At 30.9% G+C, this 23,716-nt stretch overlaps 1 protein-coding gene across 3 annotated transcripts in view; it reads right to left on the bottom strand.

Moving 5' to 3' along the window:
- The window catches only part of LOC106053574 (uncharacterized), a 38,894-nt gene that overhangs the window by 3,806 nt on the left and 11,372 nt on the right, over positions 1-23,716 (bottom strand). For all 3 annotated transcript variants that reach the window (XM_056007750.1, XM_056007745.1, XM_056007758.1), the window contains exons 19-57: positions 23,400-23,571; positions 23,207-23,315; positions 22,477-22,555; positions 22,025-22,260; positions 21,780-21,912; positions 21,425-21,562; positions 20,700-20,823; positions 19,784-19,888; positions 19,570-19,631; positions 18,516-18,606; positions 17,963-18,040; positions 17,142-17,252; positions 16,817-17,049; positions 15,777-15,845; positions 14,634-14,741; positions 14,181-14,409; positions 13,421-13,606; positions 13,017-13,315; positions 12,572-12,704; positions 12,158-12,352; positions 11,753-11,918; positions 10,875-10,942; positions 10,664-10,764; positions 10,368-10,514; positions 10,098-10,187; positions 9,810-9,916; positions 9,605-9,683; positions 8,800-8,946; positions 7,600-7,764; positions 7,254-7,352; positions 6,351-6,445; positions 3,871-4,018; positions 3,007-3,124; positions 2,797-2,889; positions 2,576-2,672; positions 2,238-2,463; positions 1,610-1,788; positions 861-963; positions 521-703 (exon numbers count right to left, since the gene is read on the bottom strand). In XM_056007750.1, coding sequence (XP_055863725.1) covers positions 521-703; positions 861-963; positions 1,610-1,788; positions 2,238-2,463; positions 2,576-2,672; positions 2,797-2,889; positions 3,007-3,124; positions 3,871-4,018; positions 6,351-6,445; positions 7,254-7,352; positions 7,600-7,764; positions 8,800-8,946; positions 9,605-9,683; positions 9,810-9,916; positions 10,098-10,187; positions 10,368-10,514; positions 10,664-10,764; positions 10,875-10,942; positions 11,753-11,918; positions 12,158-12,352; positions 12,572-12,704; positions 13,017-13,315; positions 13,421-13,606; positions 14,181-14,409; positions 14,634-14,741; positions 15,777-15,845; positions 16,817-17,049; positions 17,142-17,252; positions 17,963-18,040; positions 18,516-18,606; positions 19,570-19,631; positions 19,784-19,888; positions 20,700-20,823; positions 21,425-21,562; positions 21,780-21,912; positions 22,025-22,260; positions 22,477-22,555; positions 23,207-23,315; positions 23,400-23,571 — 5,301 coding nt within the window. The remainder of the gene's footprint in view (positions 1-520; positions 704-860; positions 964-1,609; positions 1,789-2,237; positions 2,464-2,575; positions 2,673-2,796; positions 2,890-3,006; positions 3,125-3,870; positions 4,019-6,350; positions 6,446-7,253; positions 7,353-7,599; positions 7,765-8,799; positions 8,947-9,604; positions 9,684-9,809; positions 9,917-10,097; positions 10,188-10,367; positions 10,515-10,663; positions 10,765-10,874; positions 10,943-11,752; positions 11,919-12,157; positions 12,353-12,571; positions 12,705-13,016; positions 13,316-13,420; positions 13,607-14,180; positions 14,410-14,633; positions 14,742-15,776; positions 15,846-16,816; positions 17,050-17,141; positions 17,253-17,962; positions 18,041-18,515; positions 18,607-19,569; positions 19,632-19,783; positions 19,889-20,699; positions 20,824-21,424; positions 21,563-21,779; positions 21,913-22,024; positions 22,261-22,476; positions 22,556-23,206; positions 23,316-23,399; positions 23,572-23,716) is intronic.

Below are 23,716 nucleotides of genomic sequence, written 5' to 3'. Positions count from 1 at the left end.
AACTTTCTGACATTTCTACTGTTCATAAGTACTCTGATCAACTGTGATGTACTGTTCATTAGTATTCTAATCAACTGTGATGTACTGTTCATAAGTACTCTGATCAACTGTGATATACTGTTCATAACTACTCTGAGTGATTGTGATGTACTGTTCATAAGTACTATGATCAACTGTGATAAACTGTTCATAAGTACTATGATCCATTGTGATAAACTGTTCATAAGTACTATGATCAACTGTGATGCATTGGGTGCTTTCCAACTAATCACAATCCTTGTAAACTAAATGATAGTTAAAGGGGTAGCTTACACCAAAAAATATTTACATTTCTGTTGATAAATGAGTTTTAAAAATCTGTAAATAATTAAGCTTTAAATGAAATGGAAAAAGTTTGCCACTTTTTAAATTCATTCTGAAAAATTTACTGTAAATTAATTATGAAAAAAAAAAGTTAGACCATCTTTAATGTGTATTCCGATGTGTCTTATATGAAAGTTATATGAAACAAATCTCTAACCTCAGTAGTTCTCCACTTATCTCCAGTGCCAACAACTGCTAGCACCACAGGGACTTGAAGTACATTTACAGCAAAACAAAATTCTTTATTACAATTGTCTGACAAGACATACTGATCAGAGATGCACACCACAACTACTGAGCTATGCAGTAGTCCCTCAGCGATATCTTCAAACAGACCATGCTGAAAGTAAAGGTTTTATATCTTAAATGCAACATAAATCTTAATTTAGGACCAATATAACAACAACAAAAATTTTGTAAACGTGTATTTTCTAGCACAGTGTAAAAACTATCAATAGTATAAGTAATTAATTTAATCAAATAATGGTAACTCTTACCTGGCCAACTCTTTCTTCATCTAGCCAACAACCAATGCCATTGTCTTCCAAAAAGTTTTTAATATCTCGTGGATCTCCAAACCCTAAAGCACCTTCTGTAGTTCTGATACAAAATAGAAATAAAAATGTGTTTTTTTTTTTGCATAAAATTTACTAAACGTTAAATGTTTGGGGTAATAAGTGTAAAATACATCTTAAAAAATGCTTCTGTGAATTCCCATATGAAAATTCAAGCTTTTTTTTACAAGAGGGTAAAATTGATGTTTAAATATAGTAATCAGCATTGTTGATAATGTTAGACAATGACAGACAACAAATTTATTCAATGATTGTATATTGCATAACTTACATTCAAAATTTCAATATTGTTTGTCTAATTGTAAGATTTAACCCCCCAAAAAAAATCAGTAGATAAAAAGAGCCCTTTTGTTTCTGAAGGCAATAAAATAATTTGGATCATGCACTACAGTAAATGATTTAAAGGCAACTATTATATTAAAATATCTTGTAAGGACCATATTTGTCTATTATAAATCAATTTAAAAAGTAAGAAATAAACCTCTCACAGCATATAAAATGATTGAAATTCCAAACTTCAAGTGGTCTTCTGAATGTTATTTAGTTATTAAAGCTGAAGCTGAAAAGTATTTCTGGTTCTATCATTTAGATAGGCACATCTGCATGAAACCTTCACTGCCACAAACTAGAAAAGCAAACAAAAGTACTACAGGGTATTGTAAATCAAATACCTGGATCCTTTGGCTACTGCTTTTGCTGAATTTTTCCAAGTATATGATATGAAACAAGGAGGGTAACTCTTGCTCACTTCTGTATTGTCATGATGAATTGGATGTTTTTTTCTCAAAGCTTCTGTGAGTTCTTGTATTTTTGATCCATATCGGCTAGACTGGGTCATGTTCACATACAACTACACAATAAATAGTAAACAGAAATTAAATGGATAAAAATATTTGGTGTTAATTATTAATAATTTTTTCTGCTAATAGATTTAAAAATTAATACAGGAAATTGCTGCCAAATGAAAACGTTACTCATTAATAGATAAAAACTGTTTATAAACTGTGGTGGCTTAGGAGGTGAATTATTTGTTAATAGCATTTTTGTAGTAAATTAAATAAATTATTTTAAGTTGTCTCAACACTGCCAAGTGTTGTCTATCTGATTATGTAATACAAATATTTTTTAAAAATCTTTATCTATAAGGTCAACTTTACTGTTTATCCACATAATTTATAAAGACTTAACAATAAGTAGATTTTAAGTCAACGTTGAAAAAAACAAACATGCGAATTTATTACATTTGAATACATGCTGTAAATTATTGACTTCTTAAAAATAAAAAAAATGTTTGCCTACTATATCAGCAGTCAGAATGCCTAAGCTGCTGCGCTGCCATTCCATATTGTCCCCAACAGCCACAAGAATAATGGGTTTCTTCAAAGTCTGTATGGCAAATCTAAACAGGTTACAACAGGTCTCATTCTCAACATAGTTGTTGGAAATAAAAGCCATAAAAATCTTGGCATCCATAAGAGCCTTAGCCATCTCATCCATAAATTCAGTTTTATCTTTAGAGTGCCAACTGTAATATTAAAAAAAGTATTACAAAAAACAATGCTACAAGCTATGCTTAGAATGATTTCTTGTGATGATTAAAGTCAATTACCAAAAATTTTCATGTACTATTTACTTACCATTTGTATCCCAACTTTTTCACGTCTGCAATGATTCTGTTAGGTGAAACTTCAATCTTGGAGTTTAAATCTTCTTCACAGTAAGACAGAAACACATCTAGTGCAAAACAATATTTACTTTTATTAAACTCTTTAATTGTGTCAACTAAATTTTATGAATTTTGAATATACCATTGTCTGTTTCAATTAGTCCACATTATATTCTTTGTGCATTGACTTACCTGCCAACAAATCCTGCTTCAATTCTTTCATTCCTCTTATAGCTTGAACAAGATGGAGATCAAAATCCTTGCTGCTAACAGGAGGCATTATGGCTTCAAATACAAGATATTGCAAATGTCTTATTGGTACAAATCTGATTAAATATATTAAAAATGATTGTCATAAATTTGAAAAATAAAGTAAAATGTAATAATTTTAAGAAAACTAACCATGTAGGTCTGTGATAGAAACAGTGTGAAAATATTTGAGACATTGAAGAAATGGAGATTTCAGTTCAGTTGCTCTTCTGATTAGAGATGCAGGAAACAAATGAGGATCCTTTGTTGCCTGGTGACAAAGTAAACAAAAAAAAAATAATCAGTTCAATTTAAAATCGAAATTCCTCTTTTAGTAATAACCACCAAGTAAAAATAACAAAAGTAAAAAAATAATAATTTTTTTATGAAGTTGTACTGTTACAGATATATGACACATGAGTGATTAGATTGGCCAAGGAACATGTGTAGGATGTAATCATCTTCTTTATTGAAGTAACATTTATATTTCATTAGATAAAATAGTCAACTTATTGTACCTTATTGTACTTCAGTAAATTTTGTGAATGCAGAGCATGAAAGTGTAAGAACATGAGTTACCTATGACTGGAAGTGATTTCATGATAGATTTAGAGTTTAGTTAGTTGATGAAGTTAAGTAAGTTTCTGGTCAGTTGTTGAAGTCAGTTTCTGGTCAAGTGGAAGTCATGTAGCAAGTTTGTTAGTCTTTAATAAGTTGATGAAATAAGTTTTGTGAAGTAGTGGACTTAATGATATGACAAGTGAAGTAAGAAAGTTAAAAATTAAAAAAAAATAGATATCTTTGTATATAAAAAAGATCTGTGTAAATTATATTCATCTATTTATTACATGGAAATGGATTAGTTTTATGTAAATAAACATATTATATCACATTCACAAATAGTTCCTGTCATCGTTGTTAATCCAGTCTATGGACAAATGAATAATATGTCTACAAAATAGGTCATCCTGTATCAAGACATTATAGCCATCAGTGGAAATGGTCATTTACACTTACCAATCTGAGACAATCAGGACATGGTAGACAAAAATCATAGGTGATACCTTGAAATGATTCTAAGATCAGGATCTCAAAGACTTCATGAACTAGCAGAACTATATTTTCTGGACGTGGTCCATGGGCTTTAACAGTTACCTCAGACTCTCTAAGGAATATAACACAAAGGTGCTTTTAGTTTCTTAAGTTTATAAAGTTTTTAAAAGCTTGTTTCCATTTTGGCATCATGGTTCATTAAATTTCTCTTATACGTTACTCAAAAAATGGCAGAATTCTGTTGAATAATAATAAGGCTTGTCTTCGAGTCTGAAGATTTATGAGGAATGCAGTATTTCCTATGGCTATGCAGCCCCAGCTGTGACCTACATATTTTGCCACATCCAGGGCAAGCATAACCATTGTCTGCCATTGGTCAATTATTACAATAATAAGGAAGCAACAAAAACAAACACTAACTTTGATTGATGAATTAAACAAACACTAACTTTGATTGGTGAATAAAACAAACACTAACTTTGATTGGTGAATAAAACAAACACTAACTTTGATTGGTGAATAAAACAAACACTAACTTTGAATGGTGAATTAAACAAACACTAACTTTGATTATCTTATCTTATATAATACAGACGTTACTTCAAAAAAGAAGATGATTACCTCCTACGCGTCATGCATTTAGTCATGCATATTAACCAATGACTTAAATTCTGCCCAGTCACTGGTTTTCCTGGCTAGCTCAGGCAACCCATTCCATGCTCTAATAGCACTAGGGAAGAAGGAGTATTTGTACAAATTTGTCCTAGCATATGGGACGAGGAATGTGCCTTTATCTTTGTGTCTTTCAGAGTATTTTATTCAATTTTGGTTTTGTATTTGAAGATTATGGTTCAGTGTTTTATGCTACTTTACTTTTGAGCCTTCTGTCCTGAAGGCTTTCTAAATTTAGTGATTTTACTAAAGGTGTTACTCTAGTCAAATGTGAATATTCGTTTGTTATGAATCTCACTGCTCTATTTTGTGTCTGTTCCAGTTTCTTAATGTTTTCTTGAGTTGAGGGGTCCCAAACGGAGGATGCATATTCAATTATTGGCCTAACCAAGGTTAAATAACATTTTAGTTTTATGTTCTTATTTGATTTATAGAAATTTCTTTTAATAAATCCTAAAGCTTTGTTTGATTTTTTTGTAGTTTCATCAATATGTGGATTCCATGATAGTTTTTCATTTATTATAACATCTAGGTATTTTGCGTTTTTAGTCTGTGTTACTGGTTTGCCATGAATAAGATAAGTGGAATTAATTTGTTTTAGTTTTTTTGTTACTCTTAACAACTGACATTTTTCTGGGTGGAAAGACATGCTCCAATTTGATTCCCATTTCTGTAATTCATCTAATTCTCTTTGTAAAATATCTGTGTCTTGTGTTGTTTTTATTGTTCTATATATTATGCAATCGTCTGCAAATAATCTGACTTTTGTTCCTGAACTAATGCAATTTGGTAAATCATTTATGTAAATTAAAAATAGTAGTGGACCCAAGACTGATCCTTGAGGTACACCTGAGTTTACTTTTATCGGTGTTGATTTAGAGCCATTTATTATTACAGTTTGTTCTCTCCCTATCAGAAAATCTTTAATCCACTGATGCAGTGGACCATTAATGCCGAAATATTTTAATTTTTTAAGCAAACTATGGTGGTGAACTTTGTCAAAAACCTTAGAAAAATCTAGTAAGATAGCATCTATTTGTTCACTATTATCTAAACCTTTTGAAAAATCATCAATTAGTCCTATTAGTTGTGTTTCACATGATCTATATTTCCTAAAGCCATGTTGGTATGGTGTGAGGACATTATGTTTGTCTAAGTGGTTTATGATGTTGCTACATATTATGTGTTCTAGGATTTTACATGTGATGCTGGTAAGTGATACTGGTCTGTAGTTTCCTGGGTCAGATTTTTCTCCTTTTTTAAATAGGGGGGTGACATTAGCTTCTTTCCAGTCCTTTGGTACTCTGCCCTGGTTAAGTGAAGCCTGAAAGAGTATTTTGAACACTGGGGCTAGCTCATTGCTTAGTTCTTTGAGTAATCTAGCTGGAATACCATCAGGTCCAGACGCTTTATTTGGTTTGGTGTTAGCTAATAGTTTTTGAATTCCATTTCCTTGTACTACTATATCTTCTATGTTGTCTACTTGGTTCAAATTCAGTAATATGTCTTTGTCTCCTGGGGCGGAGAATGCTGATGCAAAGTATTTGTTTATGTATTCACTCTGCAGCTGTCTGCTTACTTTTTGGGTTAAGTGTTTAATTTTTATATACTTTTTGTAAACTCTTTCTGCATTAGGTGAATTAAATAAACACTAACTTTGATTGGTGAATGAAACAGACACTAATGTTGATTGATGAATTAAACAAACACTAACTTTGATTGGTGAATGAAACAGACACTAATGTTGATTGATGAATTAAACAAACACTAACTTTGATTGGTGAATTAAACAGATGTGACCATTTTTCTTTAAATAAGATCCTTTCTTCCATATCAGTGAGCTGTCGCAGAACTGGTTCAGTCTAACCTTTATCAGAAACAATAATAGCTATTGGTAGAATGATATAAAGCACAAAACTTAAAAATTTACCATACAAGTCTCTTTCATCCATTTTTTTTAGATTTTTGTATTCAAAAACTTGTTATAGTTCAGCCAGAATAGTATCTCATATGTGCAAATGTAATATATGGCATATTTAGACAAGGGATGCATGCCCATACTGGTTCATAGATAATAGGGGTTTTGGGTTGCTTACGCCCAATGGCTCCTTGCTCAACATTGCTGGTGTGATCCAAAGGGGTGCTCCAACTCAGTAGCTGTAGGAGGAAATACTATAGTCCAATATCCAAGTGCTACACTCCTGATTTTTCCTAGAGGTAGACTCATGAAGAATTAGCATTGCAAGGCAGCAGAGGTTTGAAACCAGAGTTATTATCTCCGAGCTATACTGCCAATTTCACTAACTAGCTCCATCTACCAGGTATTAGAGGTGCCAGGTAGTCACCTCCGCTCCTTCACATGTCAGTAAAAGGAGTTTCACAGAAATAAAATATAACCAGCAGGTCTTGTGCTCAACTTAGTTTTTAGATTCTATTTGAGACAGATGACTATTAATAGCATTTTATGGATGGAAACTATCATCAATGACATCCCTGGCTATGACACAACCTTTGAAACCAGATATATGATTATATAGTGCACACATACATGCACACATACTAAGACACACACACACACACATATTTAGTTTTTAAGCTGTACTAAATATAAGGCAAGGTTTTGGCAAATAGTATTTGTACTTAAAAAAAAAAATTTAATATAAGCATTTTATTACCTGTGCTCTATTGAAAAGTCCAGCAGGGAGATAATCAAATCTGTAAACCATTTTTGTTTCTTTATTTAAGTCCTCTTTTTGAATTTCTGGCCACTCAAACTATGATATGAATAGTACGTATTAAAAATAAATTACTAAACATATAAGAAATTTACAAGCAAAAAAAAAAAGAATAAAAATCTTTTTTTTTTATGTATGAAATAAAATTATAGAAATAATTTAGAATAATTTATACATTAATGTCATAAAATTATACCTTTGTGCATATCAGGTATAAAGTTTTAGAAGGGTATATTAAAAGTAGGTTTAAATACATTAAAATAAGCTGGAAAAAAGAGCTTTAAACCTCTGGTTGAGTTTCAGGAAGCAGACATGGCACTAGATGTGTAGGTGAATCCTTTATTGGGAAAGTCAAATCAAATTCTTCAGTTAGCATCAGCAGCCACTTGTGTAGTGACACATCATAGTCTTTCCACAATGTGTTAATATCAGAGTGATTCAATTTACCATCCTAACAAACAGAAATAAATCCACTGGTTTTTATGATTCAGGAGGGGTGGTGGTTGAGCAGTAAAGCACTTGGCTTCTGAACTGGGGTCTCGGGTTCAAATCCAGGTGATGACTGAACTTTTTCATTTCGGGATCTTAAGCACCTCTGAGTCCACCCAGCTCCGATGGGTACCTAACATTAATTGGGGGAAAGTAAAGGCGGTTGGTTGTTGTGCTGGCCACATGACACCCTCGTTAACTATAAGCCACAGACACAGACGACCTTTACATCATCTGCCCTGTAGACCACAAGGTCTGAAAGGGAAACTTTACTTTTACTTCTTACTTTTTAAGGATTCATTAAAACTGCAGAAACATCGGTGGCCTAGTAGAAATGTTAAATTCACAAAGAGATAGTAAAGTAAGTAATGCACCCCTCCCATACCTTGAGATCCACAGGGCAGATGATGTAAAGATCATCTGTTTCAATGCCTAATGGTTAATGTGGATGTCATGTGGCCAGCACAATAAAAACCTCCTTTACTTTCCCCATCTAATTTCAGGTACCCATTAAATTTGGGGGAACTCAGGGGGTCCTAAAAATACAGAAATTCTGAATCAATCATTTGCAGAGGTTTGAACCAGAGACCTCTCAGTTTGGAAGCCAAGTGTTTTACCACTCAGCCACCACACCCCATGCAGAGAGATAACTTGTATGTCAAAGATGTGTTGTTTTCTTGAAAATTTTATAATAAAGTTAAATAGATAAAAATAAAGTAAATACAAAATACAATCAATAAATTAGACAAATATATGTTCAATATTGAGATTCAATAGAAAATCTCTAAAACATTAAGAGAGTCCTCACAGTGGTAGAAGTACACAGTAAAACAATTCAGTAAAGAATCACAACATTTATACACATTTCTATTGGGTTCTTTATATTTATTTTAATTTAGAGAAATAACTAAATGATTTGTAGAAAGATTTTACAAATAACTAGGCATGGTCACATATAACACTATAATTCACCATTAATATGTTGTATGAGAACTACCTTGATATGAGAGTCTTTGACAGAGACAACACAAGCCATTACATCCACCAGCCACTGTGGACTGATCACTACATGAGATTTTAAGTTGGTATTAGTAAAGTGTTGAAGAGACCCAAGTTCATGAAGAAACTGAACAGCATGAGCAACCTAGAAAAGAATAAGGAATTAGAAGTCAATTTAAAAATACATTTAAAATAATTAAGTCCATTTAAACAATCAAGAGTCAATTTTATTGACATTGCTTGTGTAAATATGAGAGAGTGAAGGGGAGGGTGGACAGAGTCAAATATATTATTGTAAAGAACTTGAAAGCCCTAATTTAATGGCCCCAACTGTAGATCCTTAAAAGCGTACAAGTATTATAAAGTACACTCAACAAAGGAGTAGAAAATTTGTATTTATTTACAGCATACAATGTTTTACACATATACTATAGCCTACATAATCATCAATACTAAAAGTATTAAATGTGCCCAAGTTAAATATTCCAGGGCGCCTAGACTAGATTCAATAATAGATTACTTAAGGGTATCATGACACAACATAGCATTCCCCCAAATATTCAGTACACACATAGCAAGAATAATATCTCCTTACTCTAGACATAATAACCGAAAACAATCACCAACACCCTACTCAGACCAGGTCAGCTCTCCAACTGACTAGACTGACCACAGGAAACCTTATTAACCTCATTAAAAAACAGTTCACAGATCACAACAAATAAAATAAACAGACACACACACAATCTCACATCTTACACACCCCTGCTCTTGACACTTATATAGTTCAGTGTATGACATACTTCTGTTGCCTCAAATATTCCAGATCTACTGGCCTTGTTTTCAAGTTCTTTGTATTCTATTACATTTTTGTCTGTGATACTGAAAAGACATTGAAATAAAGATCCTAGAAAATACTTTACATACAAGCGAGCTTTATGAGTATCAGATAATAATTTGATCGCAACCTTATTGATGGTTCACATTTATTTAGATGCAAATAAAAACCTTTTAATAGATTCCTCAAAACTGAGCCAGACACCAGGGATTTTTTCTCCCATATATTGTTGCTGTAATGTTACTTCAATCATTCTATCTTGCAATTCTTGAATGCCCTTAAATGATTATTAATAAAAGAAATGTATTGTTCATTTTTTCAAATTAAACTGAGAACAATTTGCAAAAAAAAATGTTCTGCACAAATAAAAAGTAAACAATTTTAAAACAAGAAATTTATCTGCTCTTAAGTATGAAAATAGATAGTGAAATCTAGTAATAAATGTAGAAAATAATTACCTGTCCTGTGTATGAAGACACAAAATGAAAGCCACAGATTTGATTATACTGATGCTGAAGCTCCTCTTTTGGCAGTTCTAATTTTGACATCTGTTTAATATAATTAATTATTTTCAGAAATGTAAATTATTTAATAATAGTAAATAAATTAGTATTATTAATGTAACCTTTAATTAAAACATACAGGAACTTTAATAATACTTTCTGTAAAGTGTTGAATACATGACTATAAAACTATTTTGTGCATATGAATTATCGTTAAGTTCATACTTGATCAAGATGAGTCCCAATGACAAATATAGGAGCTTTAGGTGCATGGACTGAAATAGAATTAAGCCAGAACTGTAATCCAGCATGCTCGTGTCCTAAACGAATGTTCCACAAGAGAAAGTAAATTGCTCTGTCTGACAGGAAAAACTGGCAGGAGAAGAAAAAAAAAAAAGAATAAACATTTGAAAAATCTACAATCTGATATATCTATTAAGTAATAGCAAATTTAATATTTTTGCTACTGTAATATAATATTAAATAACATTAAGGATATCGATTATTATGTGTATTGTTACTTGATGAGTATTGTAGTAAACAGTCTGTCCAGCAAAGTCCCATACATTGTAAGTGATTTCTCCTTCATTGGTTGGCACAGTCCAATGACAAATATCAATGCCTGATAAAGACATATTGCATGTGTATGTCTCTATACTATAGCCAAAAAATGGTCTTGAACCAAATCCCAATTAGTTTACTAATAACTAAATCAATTTTTTTTACTCTTACCATCTGTTATTTCTTGTTCAACAGAAGGTGGTGTTTTTTTGTTGTCACTTAGAAGAGCCTTCACAAGACTAAAAGAAAAGACAATAACTGTTCAACAACAGAAATTGTCAGCTTTTATTTTACATTCAAAAGATACAAACTTAAAAAAAAAAATAGCCTACTTTTAATTAACTTAAATCTGACTAAACTGAAGCATATCTAAATATATGTAGAGTAAGTGTGGCTGAATGGTTAAGTGCTTGGCTTCTGAACCTGGGGTCCTGGGTTCAAATCTCGGTGAAGACTGGGATTTTGAATTTCAGGATTTTTAGAGCGTTCTGAGTTCACCCACCTCTAATGGGTACCTGAAATTAGTTGGGGAAAAGTAAAGGCAGTTGGTTGTTGTAATGGCCAATCGACCATTGGCCAAAGAAATAGATGACCTTAACATCATCTGCCCTATAGATCGCAAGTCTGAAATGGGAACTTTACTTATGACATTGTTGTGATTTCCAAGATAGTGGAATAAATAAAGTCCGTGCATAAATACAAAATAGAGGTTTTACTGTAGATCAATTTTGTTGGAGAAAAAATGTCAAATTGGTAAAGGGAAGTAATGAGGATATCATCTTTTTACTTCTAGATGATATTATTGTGTGTGCTGCTTTATTTGTCTTAAACAGCTTTAAGATAGTAGCACTTTTATTTCTTTCCCTATAGGATCTTTCCTTATAAGCTTCCAAGATCACAAATATAAGAGTTATTAATTTAACTGTTTATAATCAATGAAACCACGAATCTCATGCTTAAGCAAGCTATTAAGACTACTATAAAACCACACTTTACAAAACTGGTAACCCTGAGAAATATAATATATATACTGAAAAAAAATGAATGACCTAGTTTTTCCTGCCCCTCCTAATCCAACAAGCATAAGCTTGGTTCTTTTGCAGGATACAGAGCCTGTGAGCAGTCGCTTTAGATAAGCAAAAGTGGTGACAAAACCTTTTGCTCGAATTTCTTTTGGTGGTGTTTTAAGTCGAGAGCATGCTTCCAGTTCAAGTCCTGTTTGATCAAGACAGTATTTGACAGAAGATATTTTATAAGTTTTGAAAAGATATTTTTAAAATTTTTGACAATATTAATACAATTTTTGACAAATATATTCATAAAGTTAATTACAGAATTTGATTTCTTAAAATTTAGTTTTAATTGTTAGTTTTACATAATTTCAAGAAATCTATTACACTATTCAACAAATTATTTCATGCATAAAAATGTGAATAAAATGTTCCAGAACTTACTTTTCAATGACAAGCTTCCAATATGTGCAGAAATAGTCAACAAATTTGGATTGTTTCCTAAATGTAATGTGGTTAGTTTAGTTAATTTTCTTATATCTTCAGGAACCTGTGTTATACCCTGATACTGAAATGACAAATACTGGAGATTTTTTAGCTCAAATATAACTTCAGGAAATCCACAAGGTGTATCATCATCTAATGAAAGAAAAAAATAATTTTATGAGTAAAATTTAGAGCTTCAATATATTTGCTTAACAGTCATTAGTTTCAAGTAATTAGCAAAATAAACTAACCAAGTTCTTGTCAATACATAGATAATGAATGTTAAGTTTTAAGCAAAAATGCAATAAATTTTCATGACAATTTATTCTACAAATGACATATTTTCATTTTTTTATATGGGTAAAAAATTACCAGGTGCTTCTTTTCTTTGATGTCCAAACCGAGGGAAAATATAAAATATTATAGCATTCAACTTTCCGATCTCTTTGCTGTCAAGAGTCCCATTTGTATCCTCATCAAAAAGTTGAAAAATGTTTGTTTTATCCTAAAATGAAAAAAAACAAAACAATAATAACAACATAAATAAGTGCCTATTGCTTCAAAATGAAAAATAATATATTACTAGCTATTCTAATAATTTTAAAAATCTGGTTTTAGTAGTTGAAAAATAATGATTACATTTTTTTAAAGTAATAAATTTAGGGGAACACACATTTAAAGTAGTTAGGTAGTTACCTTCAAAACCTAGTAGATGATGTAAAATGTATTTGTTTCTGAGCAAACACTTTTCACTCTGGAAACCTAAAATTAGTTTGCTATACAGTGATGAGAGAAATGTGTTTAAAAATGTCATTACCTGAAGATGTCTGTCAAGCCATGGATGAAGATTGTTGTTTGACAAAAATTCTTCAAAATGATCTTTAGACAACAAACCATTGCTGCGACTTTTGATCCAACAGACTCCATTCAAACACAGATCTTTTAGTTGTTGGAGCTTGCCCAAGCTGGAAGGCAAGCTTGTCAGACAATTACCATTTAGCACTAAAATTTCAAGATTGCAGAGATCACCAATATTCTCAGGAAGAGATTTTAATAATAAATGCTGTGCATATAAGCGAACCAAATTCTTGAGCTTGAGAACCACTTCAGGAAATTCTGTAAGGCACGAGAGAATAAACTAGTCATCAAAAGATGAATTATGTTTATTAATATTACATTCCATTCGTAATTTAATTGATTTTTAAAAGTAGAACTTTATACCAAGGAAACTATTCTTGGAGATGTCTAGGCGACTTAAATCTTGACAGTTCTGAAGAGTGCTGGGTAAAGTTTTTAGGTGATTCCCTGAGACACACAAAGTCATAAGCTGTTTACAGTGTTCTATTTCAGGCGGTAGTAACTCCAGCTTGTTATCAGTAAAACTTATATCTTTCATGTTTCTAGCAGCTATGAAAAAAAAAAGTATAGCAATTATTGTTGTCTGAAAAGATAAAGACAAGACAATGTCAAGACACTATTTTCAAACAATTTAATGAACACAAAGGAATATAAAATCATTTAGGAGATGGATGACTGCCTGGATGTGTACCATGGACTGTCCTCTTTATAGTCCTGGGTTCAAACCATGCCTGTTGTCATCCCCATCTGTCATGCGGGAGGTTTGGGCTAGGAGGTTATAATAACTTAAATTCTGGTGGAATATTTAAAACTTGTAAAACAAACAAACAATTGAAAAGGGTGACTAATATTTAAAGACTATGAGGTGCAGTGGTAGATTGGTAAATAGCTTGGCTTCCAAACCAAGGGCTCCTGGTGAAGATTGGGATTTTGTTTTCAGGACCTTTAGGGCGCTTCTGAGTCCACCCAGCTCAAATGGGTACCTGACATTTGTTGACGAAAAGTAGAGGCAGTTGGTCTTGGTTCTGGCAACATGACACCCTCGTTAACTCTAGGCCACAGAAAAATATCACCTTTACATGATCTGTCCCATAGATCACTAAGTCTGAAACAGGGTACTTACAAATGAATAGATCTGCAGGAATGTCTGTCAAATTGTTTCCACTGAGATTCAAAGAATATATAAACTGGCAGTATGATCCAGGGATTCTGGAAAATTGGTTCAGACTTTTGCTGACTTGCCAACTAGCTTGATGAGATTCACACATTAGTAAAAACTCTTCGAGGAACGGAGGTGACATTTTGACTAAGCCTTGCATTTCTCCATGCAAACTTGTAAGAGCCTTTAGATGCTGGATTAAGAGATATGCCTTCATTGTATTATATTACAATGTGTTATATTCATTTATTTCCTTTAATTATATTAAAGGTTATATAATTCATGAATTGAATACTTAAGCAACATTTTTTTAATTAGCCTCACACAATTCACAATTCATGAAAAAAAAAAGTAATTTGGAGAAAAGGTAAAAATGATATAAAATGAATATTTTATAACATACTTATAATGCCTTACCTCTACTGCCATGTCTGATAAAGACTGAGCAAAATTAAAATCTTTACCAAGATTTAAATACATAACTTGAGATAAAAAATGTGCTATTTGCTTTACACCTTCAGTAACCTGTGTTTTACAAAAAAAAAAAAAAAGATATTTTGTTTATCTTAAAAATTCAGTTCAATGATGGCTAACATAACAGTATGAAAGTCTGCAACACTATCTTATCTTATCTTCTTATATAATACAGACGTTACTTCAAAAAAGAAGATGATTACGTCCTACGTGTCATGCGTTTAGTCATGCATATTAACCAATGACTTAAATTCTGCCAAGTCACTGGTTTTCCTGGCTAGCTCAGGCAACCCATTCCATGCTCTAATAGCACTAGGGAAGAAGGAGTATTTGTACAAATTTGTCCTAGCATATGGGACGAGGAATGTGCCTTTATCTTTGTGTCTTTCAGAGTATTTTATTCAATTTTGGTTTTGTATTTGAAGATTATGGTTCAGTGTTTTATGTATGATTGCTACTTTACTTTTGAGCCTTCTGTCCTGAAGGCTTTCTAAATTTAGTGATTTTACTAAAGGTGTTACTCTAGTCAAATGTGAATATTCCTTTGTTATGAATCGCACTGCTCTATTTTGTGTCTGTTCTAGTTTCTTAATGTTTTCTTGAGTTGAGGATGCATATTCTATTATTGGCCTAACCAAGGTTAAATAACATTTTAGTTTTATGTTCTTATTTGATTTATAGAAATTTCTTTTAATAAATCCTAATGCTTTATTTGATTTTTTTGTAGTTTCATCAATATGTGGATTTCATGACAGTTTTTCATTTATTATAACACCTAGGTATTTTGCGTTTTTAGTCTGTGTTACTGGTTTGCCATGAATAAGATACACTAATATGTACCGGTATCTCTTAGAAAGATAGTTTGATAAAAAGATGTTTTTTCATCTTTTTATTGAATTCTAATGTAAAAAAAAATTTACCTCATATTAAATTTCAAAATTAACTGTTTGTTAGAATATTTTTTTTATTGTGTTTTAATGCATACATATAGATCCAATAATTCTTTTTTTTTTTCTAATTCTCATTTTTCTTTTTTTTTTTTTTTTAAATATGTCAAAAGCTTAACCAATCAAAGTCTGCATTTACCTCCACAGGAGACAATCTTTCAGAACTGTGTATGTGAGATATAAGTTCATTAACTTGTGTTAATGAATCCTAAATAGAAAAAACAAAAATGTACATTACTTTTGATAAACAAATAATTGATAGAGTCAAAAAATAAATAACAATTTGAGCAATTTTTTATTTCATTAAATAATATTTTTATTTAATTAAAAAGTAAAACTTAAAGTAGTCAAAAGATTGCTGGGAAGTTTTGTAATAAACAAAACAAACATAATAAGTTGTTGGCAAGGCAACGCCTCATTTAAACTGTTGCAACGTCTAGAAAACATCATTAAAAAAGCATCAAAAATTACACTCACAACATTACCACATTTAAAGGAACTTTTTGAACAAACATGCCTAAGAAAAATCGAAAAAATCTTGGAAGACAACGGCCACCCGCTCCATCAGAACTACGCCAGGTCGTCACAAAGTGGGCGACTGCTGTCAATCAAAACAAGAACGGAGCGGTACAAAAACTCGTTCGTACCTCACTCGGTCAGACTCTATCACCGCCACTCATTGATCAGGGAACATGAAATGCACCAAGATACCTGTGTGTAGTCGCTGAATGAACTCTTTATGTTATCTGTTGTATTTATGTGTATTTTTCTGTTGTGTTGTCTTTATATGAGAAACGAGTCCTTGTAATCACAACAAATTTCCGTAAGGATCAATAAAGCAGTCTTAGTCTTAGTCTTAAAGCACAATTTTATTCTTGATAGTTCATTCACAAAGAAGTGATTTTAATGGACTCATAATGTGGAGTCTTTTTATCAATGTGTTAAAGGTTTTACAAAAATGTTATGTTACAAACCAAATCACTTTTTTAAATGTTCCCATTTGGCAGTCAGCCAATCAGGATTATTCTCAAAATACAATATAAAAAGTTCAAACAGTAGCTTAAACATAAGATATTTAATTAGCCAATCATTCTGTCATCACATCCCCATTGTTAAATTAAAATTAATTAGATATCTGGAATTTTGAAAAAAAACAAATTGATAAGATAATCAAATTACATGCTGCAGCCGTAGTAACAGAATCATCCAAGCCCACAGTATTACAAGGCTTGATTTGTGATCTTTTAAAAAAATATCAAACCAAGTTGATATGTTGGTGTCAGAAGCTTCTTCTTTCTTTAAAATTTTTGGCTCAAAGCCTGAGTTATCCACCAGGTGAACATTATGGAAGCATTCTAAAGTCTCTAGCTGTGGAGTTGTTGGACCTACAGACATTACGGTATTGACATCAGCTGAAAAGAGAGTCATGATTAAAAGTGTTTAAGTATGGTACAGATATTTTAATTGTTAAAAAAGATAAACAGGTAAAAAAATAGTTACCTACCTCTAAAGCAACACAGTGGGTGTAACTTAAAGCCATTTGAAAGCCTTTTCTGAGAACACACCAAAAGATCTTCTTTTGAAAAATTGGCAGGTAAGAGGAGAAGAGCAGTCACTGTAAATATTGCCAAATTAATATTAAAAGTCTATACACATTTCCTTTGGTAGAAAAAAAATATTTTTACAATATATGGTATAATTAATATAAAAAAATATTTTTAAAACCTTTTTTTACTGTATTATTGTAGTAATAATGTTTGCCATTTCAAAATGAAAAAAATTGCTATACTTTTCAAAGTCTACATGGCATTGTTTATTGAATATATCTTAAATGTCCTGGTGGTAGGGTCATGTATCACCGGCCATTACATGTGACAAAGTAAGCTTAGCACAAGTGGTCAAGCATGTTGAGGTATTGTCATTTAAGAACACAAATGTTTTAAACACTCAGCATGCAGATGGCCCATGATAAAACACTCAGCATGCAGATGGCCCATGATAAGATCAGGTGATCTTCTTGAAGGGAGTTGCAGCAGGTGTTTCTGGTGATCTCCAGAAGCTTTTAGAGACTTTATATAAGAAGAGAGTTGAGTTTGTAGGTTTAGTTCGGTACAGTACAGTAGTCAAGTACAGTTCAGTGATTGTACAGCAATTGATACCTATGTACAGTGTTAATTTGTTATCTCCCATAGTTAATGAATGTACATGTGCACTTTGAATTGGATTTCTCAAGTCGTTTCAGTTTGTGATGACTGTTTTTCTATGAATAGCATAAGAAAATGAGAAAAGTAGAGATGCAACAATATTTTACTAAGTTGTACTTACTGGGAAAGTTCCAACTACCATCTGTAAACATAATTTTTTCAATGCTGTCTCTCAGATGAACTTGTTTGCTATATAAAACTAACATGAAATATCTCTTCAAACAAACAATGAAAAAAAGTGAATCATTATTTCTAAAAATTCATAAAAACAATTTTTATTTAAAAGAGATTAATAGACCCATATGAACATCAAAATGATTGAAAATTTGTAAATCTTCATGCTGATATTAGGAAGTGAAAAAGAATTCAAATATTGTAAAGTCATTTAGAAAGTACAGATTAAAGTACAGAATAAATGCTATGAAAGTCTTTATCAGTGAACAAAAGTTCACTTCGTATCTTGAGTATATGCAGATTATTATCTGAATAGAAAGAAAGACTCTCAGTTTTTAAACAGAAATATTAAGAAATTAAAACAAACATTATCAGTATTAAAAAAAAAAAAGTAAACTGAAGAGCAACATAAAAATACCAAGTATTTCAATTCAAATATTTTTTTAAAAATATAGATCAACTTTCAGCATAAAACAAACTGATTAAATTTTAATTAATACCTGATGGAAACTCCATTTTTATACAGGGATAACTCAGCTGTTTGTCATCAATGTTCCTCAATAGACTTTCAAATTCACAAGGGACCTGATACTAATTAAAAAAGTAGATTTTTTGAAAATACACAGACAAAAAATATATATATGCAAAATACACAATTCTTTCTTTGAAAAACAGACTGTAAATGTAGATTAGTGAAATAAAAATTATGTTCAATAATAATTTCATCAACTGTGATCTATGGGATACATGCCCAAACAGTAAAGATATTTAATAATTATTTGGGGATGGATTTTAATTTTAAAAATCTAAAGAGTAATATGAAAAAAGTTTACCTTTTTAATTAAAATAGAAATCAGAAATATAATTTTTTTTTGTAATTATTGTTTTTATAATTCATTTTGTTAGCAGAGACATAAAGTTCCCCTTTCAGACCTTGTGATCTATAGACAGATAATGTAAAGGTCATTTTTTTCTATGGCCAATGGTTAATGAGGGTGTCCTGTGGTCAGCATAAAAGCCTTTACTTTCCCCAACTGTCAGCTACCCATTAGTGTTGGATGAACTCAGAGGCGCCCTTAAAATTGCAAATAAAAAAACCCAATCTTCACTGAGATTCGAACCACAGTTCAAAAGCCAAGCACTTTACCACCATCCGACTGGCAGAGACATAATAGTAAATAGTTTTAAAATAGGTGCATTTCTATGAAAAATGGCTTACATGTTTAATAAAAAAAAACAACTTTTGGAAGTCAAAATGTAGATGTTACACAAGGACTTAGCAAGCTTTAAAATATCATGAAATATGATTTTCTAGATCCTTTCTAGTTTTTAAGATCTAAACATGACAGATGGATAGATGAGAAGTTGACTACACTAAATTGTTATAAAAAAAAGGTTTACTTTTGTTTGGTTAATTTGTTTAAAATTTTATTTTTTGTAAAAGTTGTATTAAGTTATATTAAAAGTTAAAGAAATAATACAAGAAGATGTTAGACTACATTGATCACAATTCTAGAAGAAATATAGTGTTCTACATTTATTAAATGAACTTACTTTTAAAAATGACCACAAAGGTACTGGACTTTTGAAATTTTCCAACCCTTCTTGTGTCATACCTGAACATAACAGATGATAGAAAATAAATATATGAAAAAAATGAGATAACGTGAGATAATGTAAATGAAATAATTATTTAAGTATTAAAACAAAACATGTATAATAGCTATTTAAAAAGTTAGTTTCTTTATTAATCTGCTACTTCATTTACCAGCTGGCAATGTGCTACTTAGAGTTGCCTGTAAAGCTGAAGCTGTACCCATGGGTATCAACTGTGGGCTTGTGTAAACATACTGTTTCTGTTTATTATTCATATCTATAATGAAAAATAAAATTCAGATAATTCTTTTATAAATAAAATTCAGATAATTCTTTTATATTTTATTTTCTAGTTGCTTGGTTACTTTATCCATTCTTTAAAACTTTTGTTAATGAAGGATGTAAATCAATGATTTTTTCTTAAGTACAAGGCCTGATTGTATTCACAAACTTCAAGATAAACATTTCATGGCATTTTTATATGTTTACTATTAAGTAAATCAGAGAGGATATTCATTGTTTAAGATACTATACTAATTTGAGTTACCAGGTAAATTGCAAACTTTTAAAACATTTCTTTTAATGCTTGGCTTTGTTGAGTATTTTTATATTACTATACATAAATTTGATAAACTTCATAAGATAAAAGGTCAATACCCTCATTTGAAGTCAACTTAGGACTTCTTTAATTTGTAATTTTAAGTTTTGACACTGAGTGAATTAGAATGTAAACTGATGTTCAAAGATAAACACACAAAAAGAATAAACAGTTATACACCACATTCTGTCATTTTTACTTTCTAAAACCATTTAATATTATAATTTAAAATTTTCTTTATAATTTATAGTTTTACTGTTGCCATTTTATAAAAATTACAATTTTTCAAAATGTTATCCGATCTGAATATTGCAAAGTTCAATTAAACAGTTTACTTATCTAATAAAAAATGAGCAGAGTATAAAATCTTTTAATCAAATATCCAAAGCAGTCATTCTTTTTAAAAAGTTAGAATCTTTCTAGAAACCTCTATCTCCTAATCATTTTATATGAAAATATTTTCATTAATCAGTTTTGTAAATGTACACACCTAATGTAAGATAACCTTCTGGAGATTTCTCTAGAATCAAAGCTTGGTGTATTGTCTTAGGATCTTCTGATACTTCTAATGTAGTTCCAGTCATAAATTTATTGTCATCAGACTGCCAGCCCATCTGAAATAGAATTTGTTTTCATTTTGTGCTTTGGCATGAAATATAAAAAAGACAACTTTGTTTATTCATGCTGTTAATATTTCAATGAAATGAAAAACTTAGAACATACTGATAATATCATTTGAAATTACAATGTGCTTTCAGAAAAATTTTTAGGGGTACAAAAAAAAATTTTCTTTTGAAAACCCTAATTCTTTACCAAGAAGCCCATACAAGACACTGACCCCAACCCCCCCCCCCTTTAGAAAGGAAACTTTATGGAGAGCTCCCTTTATCCATATTAGGAAACATTTTCTAAAAAACACAGTACCTAGTATTTAAAAAAATGAGCAACAAAAAGGCAATAATATAAAAGATTCAAATATTTTATCCTTAAAAGGTTATCTGACAGAAACAGAGAAAAAAATTGCTAGAAGGTAGCTTTGATAAAGTCAGAATCACATCTCAAAGAATGATGGCTTAGGTAAAATAAAACAAACTGAATACTAATTATTATTTTGTTTTCTTAACTCTAAAGTAAACAATTTTTCCAAATACTTGAACTGTATCTTTTTTATCATTTTTAATGGAGCTAATTGTTAGAACTACAAATGTTCCCTACTTTTATTCCAGGTGTATTGATGACATAAACTCCAGTTTTCTCTGAATGTATGTCCAGTTTCATGTTCCAGCCATTGATCTCCTCACTCAACACTTTCAAGCCTTTCAAATACATGGAGACTCTCACTCTCTTACCAAGCTGAAGATATTCCACATAATAAATATCATTAGCACTTATTTCAAAACATGAACTCCAGGTATGTTGTACACAAAAATACAAACAACAAAAAATAGAAGAAAGCATGAAATAATTTTAAAATATCTTTTTTTAATAGGAATGAAAGTAGATTGAATCTAGTGATTTTTTTACTTGATCAGAAAACTAAAGAAAAACCTAGTTAGAATTTTGTTTTTACTTCAACTGATTCTAATTTGATGTTGACAAGATTGGCATCCCTGCTTTTCCACATTTCATTTTGATGAGTTACTCCATGTTGATCAACTAATGCTCCTGCAAGGCCATGGTATTCTAATCTTTGGCCTGTGCCACTGTGAAGTAAACATATTTTTCATTTGTATAGATAAACTAGAAAAAAAAAGTCTATTTCAGTAATATTTTGTTAATTTTAAACAAAAATATTATTTTCAATGAAATACTTACAAGGTTAAATGAAGAAAAAAGTTAGCTCCCTTTAGGATAGTAATAAAAACTTCATCCCAATAGAAGGGAGTCATGACTGGCAACAACTGCATTCTGTGACCCTTTTTATAAAAATATACAGAACCTTTGGTGTTGCTGACTATACGTTCATCATCTTGCATCTCTCCATCATGGAACTTCTGAACTTTAAAAGACTTGGATGTTATGAATCCAGGCTGAACAATCTTGGCAAATTTCTATTTAAAACATAAAAAACTTCAGTTTTTTTAATAATATAAATTTTCTTCTGCCTGATCAACTTTTGAACCATTTATATTTTTTTTAAAAACACTCAAAAATTGTATTTTTTTCCAATAAAGAAAATATACTTAGAATATCAACACTAGCAAGCAAAATTCATGAAATAAAACATTTTTTTTTTAATTTAAATCTATAATTTAAATACTTCTTACAGCAAAGAGTTCTGTGCATCTGAAGCACATATGACAATGTAAACATGGAATATCCAACTGGCTCCCACAGTAATAACATCTGATAAAATTGTAAAACATTAATTCAATTAATGAATAGGCTATTTTTTTTATGGCTTTAATAACATGTGTCTTTTATATTGTAGTATGCTAAGCAGGCTCTAGTTCAATGTCTTTTGTGTGTGAAGGTTGTAATCTAGAAGATTTTTGTGCTCCCATATTTTGTTAATATGAAATTACAAGTGACAGGAGATGTATAAAACATGGTAAGTATAAAAGAGTTGAGATGTCTTAGTTTTACTTTATTTATTTTGTTTTATATATTTCCAACATTCCCTAAGAAAACAATATCTTTTATGTCCTAGCTCAAAACTCCTACAGAATAGCAGAGGATAAAGGCAGGCAGAGTTCAAACTCTGGTCCTTCACTCACATCAGTACAAAGGATTATCTCATGACTAGGCAGCTATACTGTTATATAACAGCAATACTAAATCTAAACGAAGAATTATTCAAAGACACTGGCAATAGTAAAGAACGATATTAAGCAGCATATATGTTCCAACATAAAAGAGTTTAAATTCATTTAGTTCTCTCTATATATATTTGATTTCTATGCGGGACATACATACATACATAAGATTTACTTTCTGCTTAATATATTATATAATTAATGTTAGTCATTGACATACATAGGAGAAAAATTTTTTTACTTTTCTGGTGGATCCAGGTGGCGATGTCGACGTGATCTAACTCTATCTTCATATACTTTTGCAGCATCAATGTGGTAAGGATAATTATGAAGTGGAACAACTCTGCCTTCTGAAAATGAAATGCACCCAGAAAATTGGAAGAATGGAAGCAAACATATTCAATTTAGTTTAAATGAAAAATGAAGGCAAATACCTCCCAGATCTTCCATTGCATCACATAAATAAACTGGGTTCACATGAGGATGTTGCTTACAATGTCTGTGTTTGTGAGCAACACCAATGTAGTAAAACAGATGCCAAGTTTGATCAATGCTGATTATTCCTTCAGTACTGTGACCTGCACATTCTGGGCAAGGTAATGTTATCTGAAATTAAAACATTCAAAATATTATGCTGTAGGCTACAATATGCAATCATTAGTTTATACAGTCTACTACCATATTCTAATTTAAAACTTAACACATTATTCAAGATTTAGAATTAAAAATTCTTAAAGCAGGCTAATTTGAA

The sequence above is a fragment of the Biomphalaria glabrata genome, chromosome 1 (assembly GCF_947242115.1).
Source record: "Biomphalaria glabrata chromosome 1, xgBioGlab47.1, whole genome shotgun sequence".
NCBI lineage: Eukaryota > Metazoa > Mollusca > Gastropoda > Planorbidae > Biomphalaria > Biomphalaria glabrata.
This window is presented reverse-complemented; position numbering and strand designations above follow the sequence as displayed.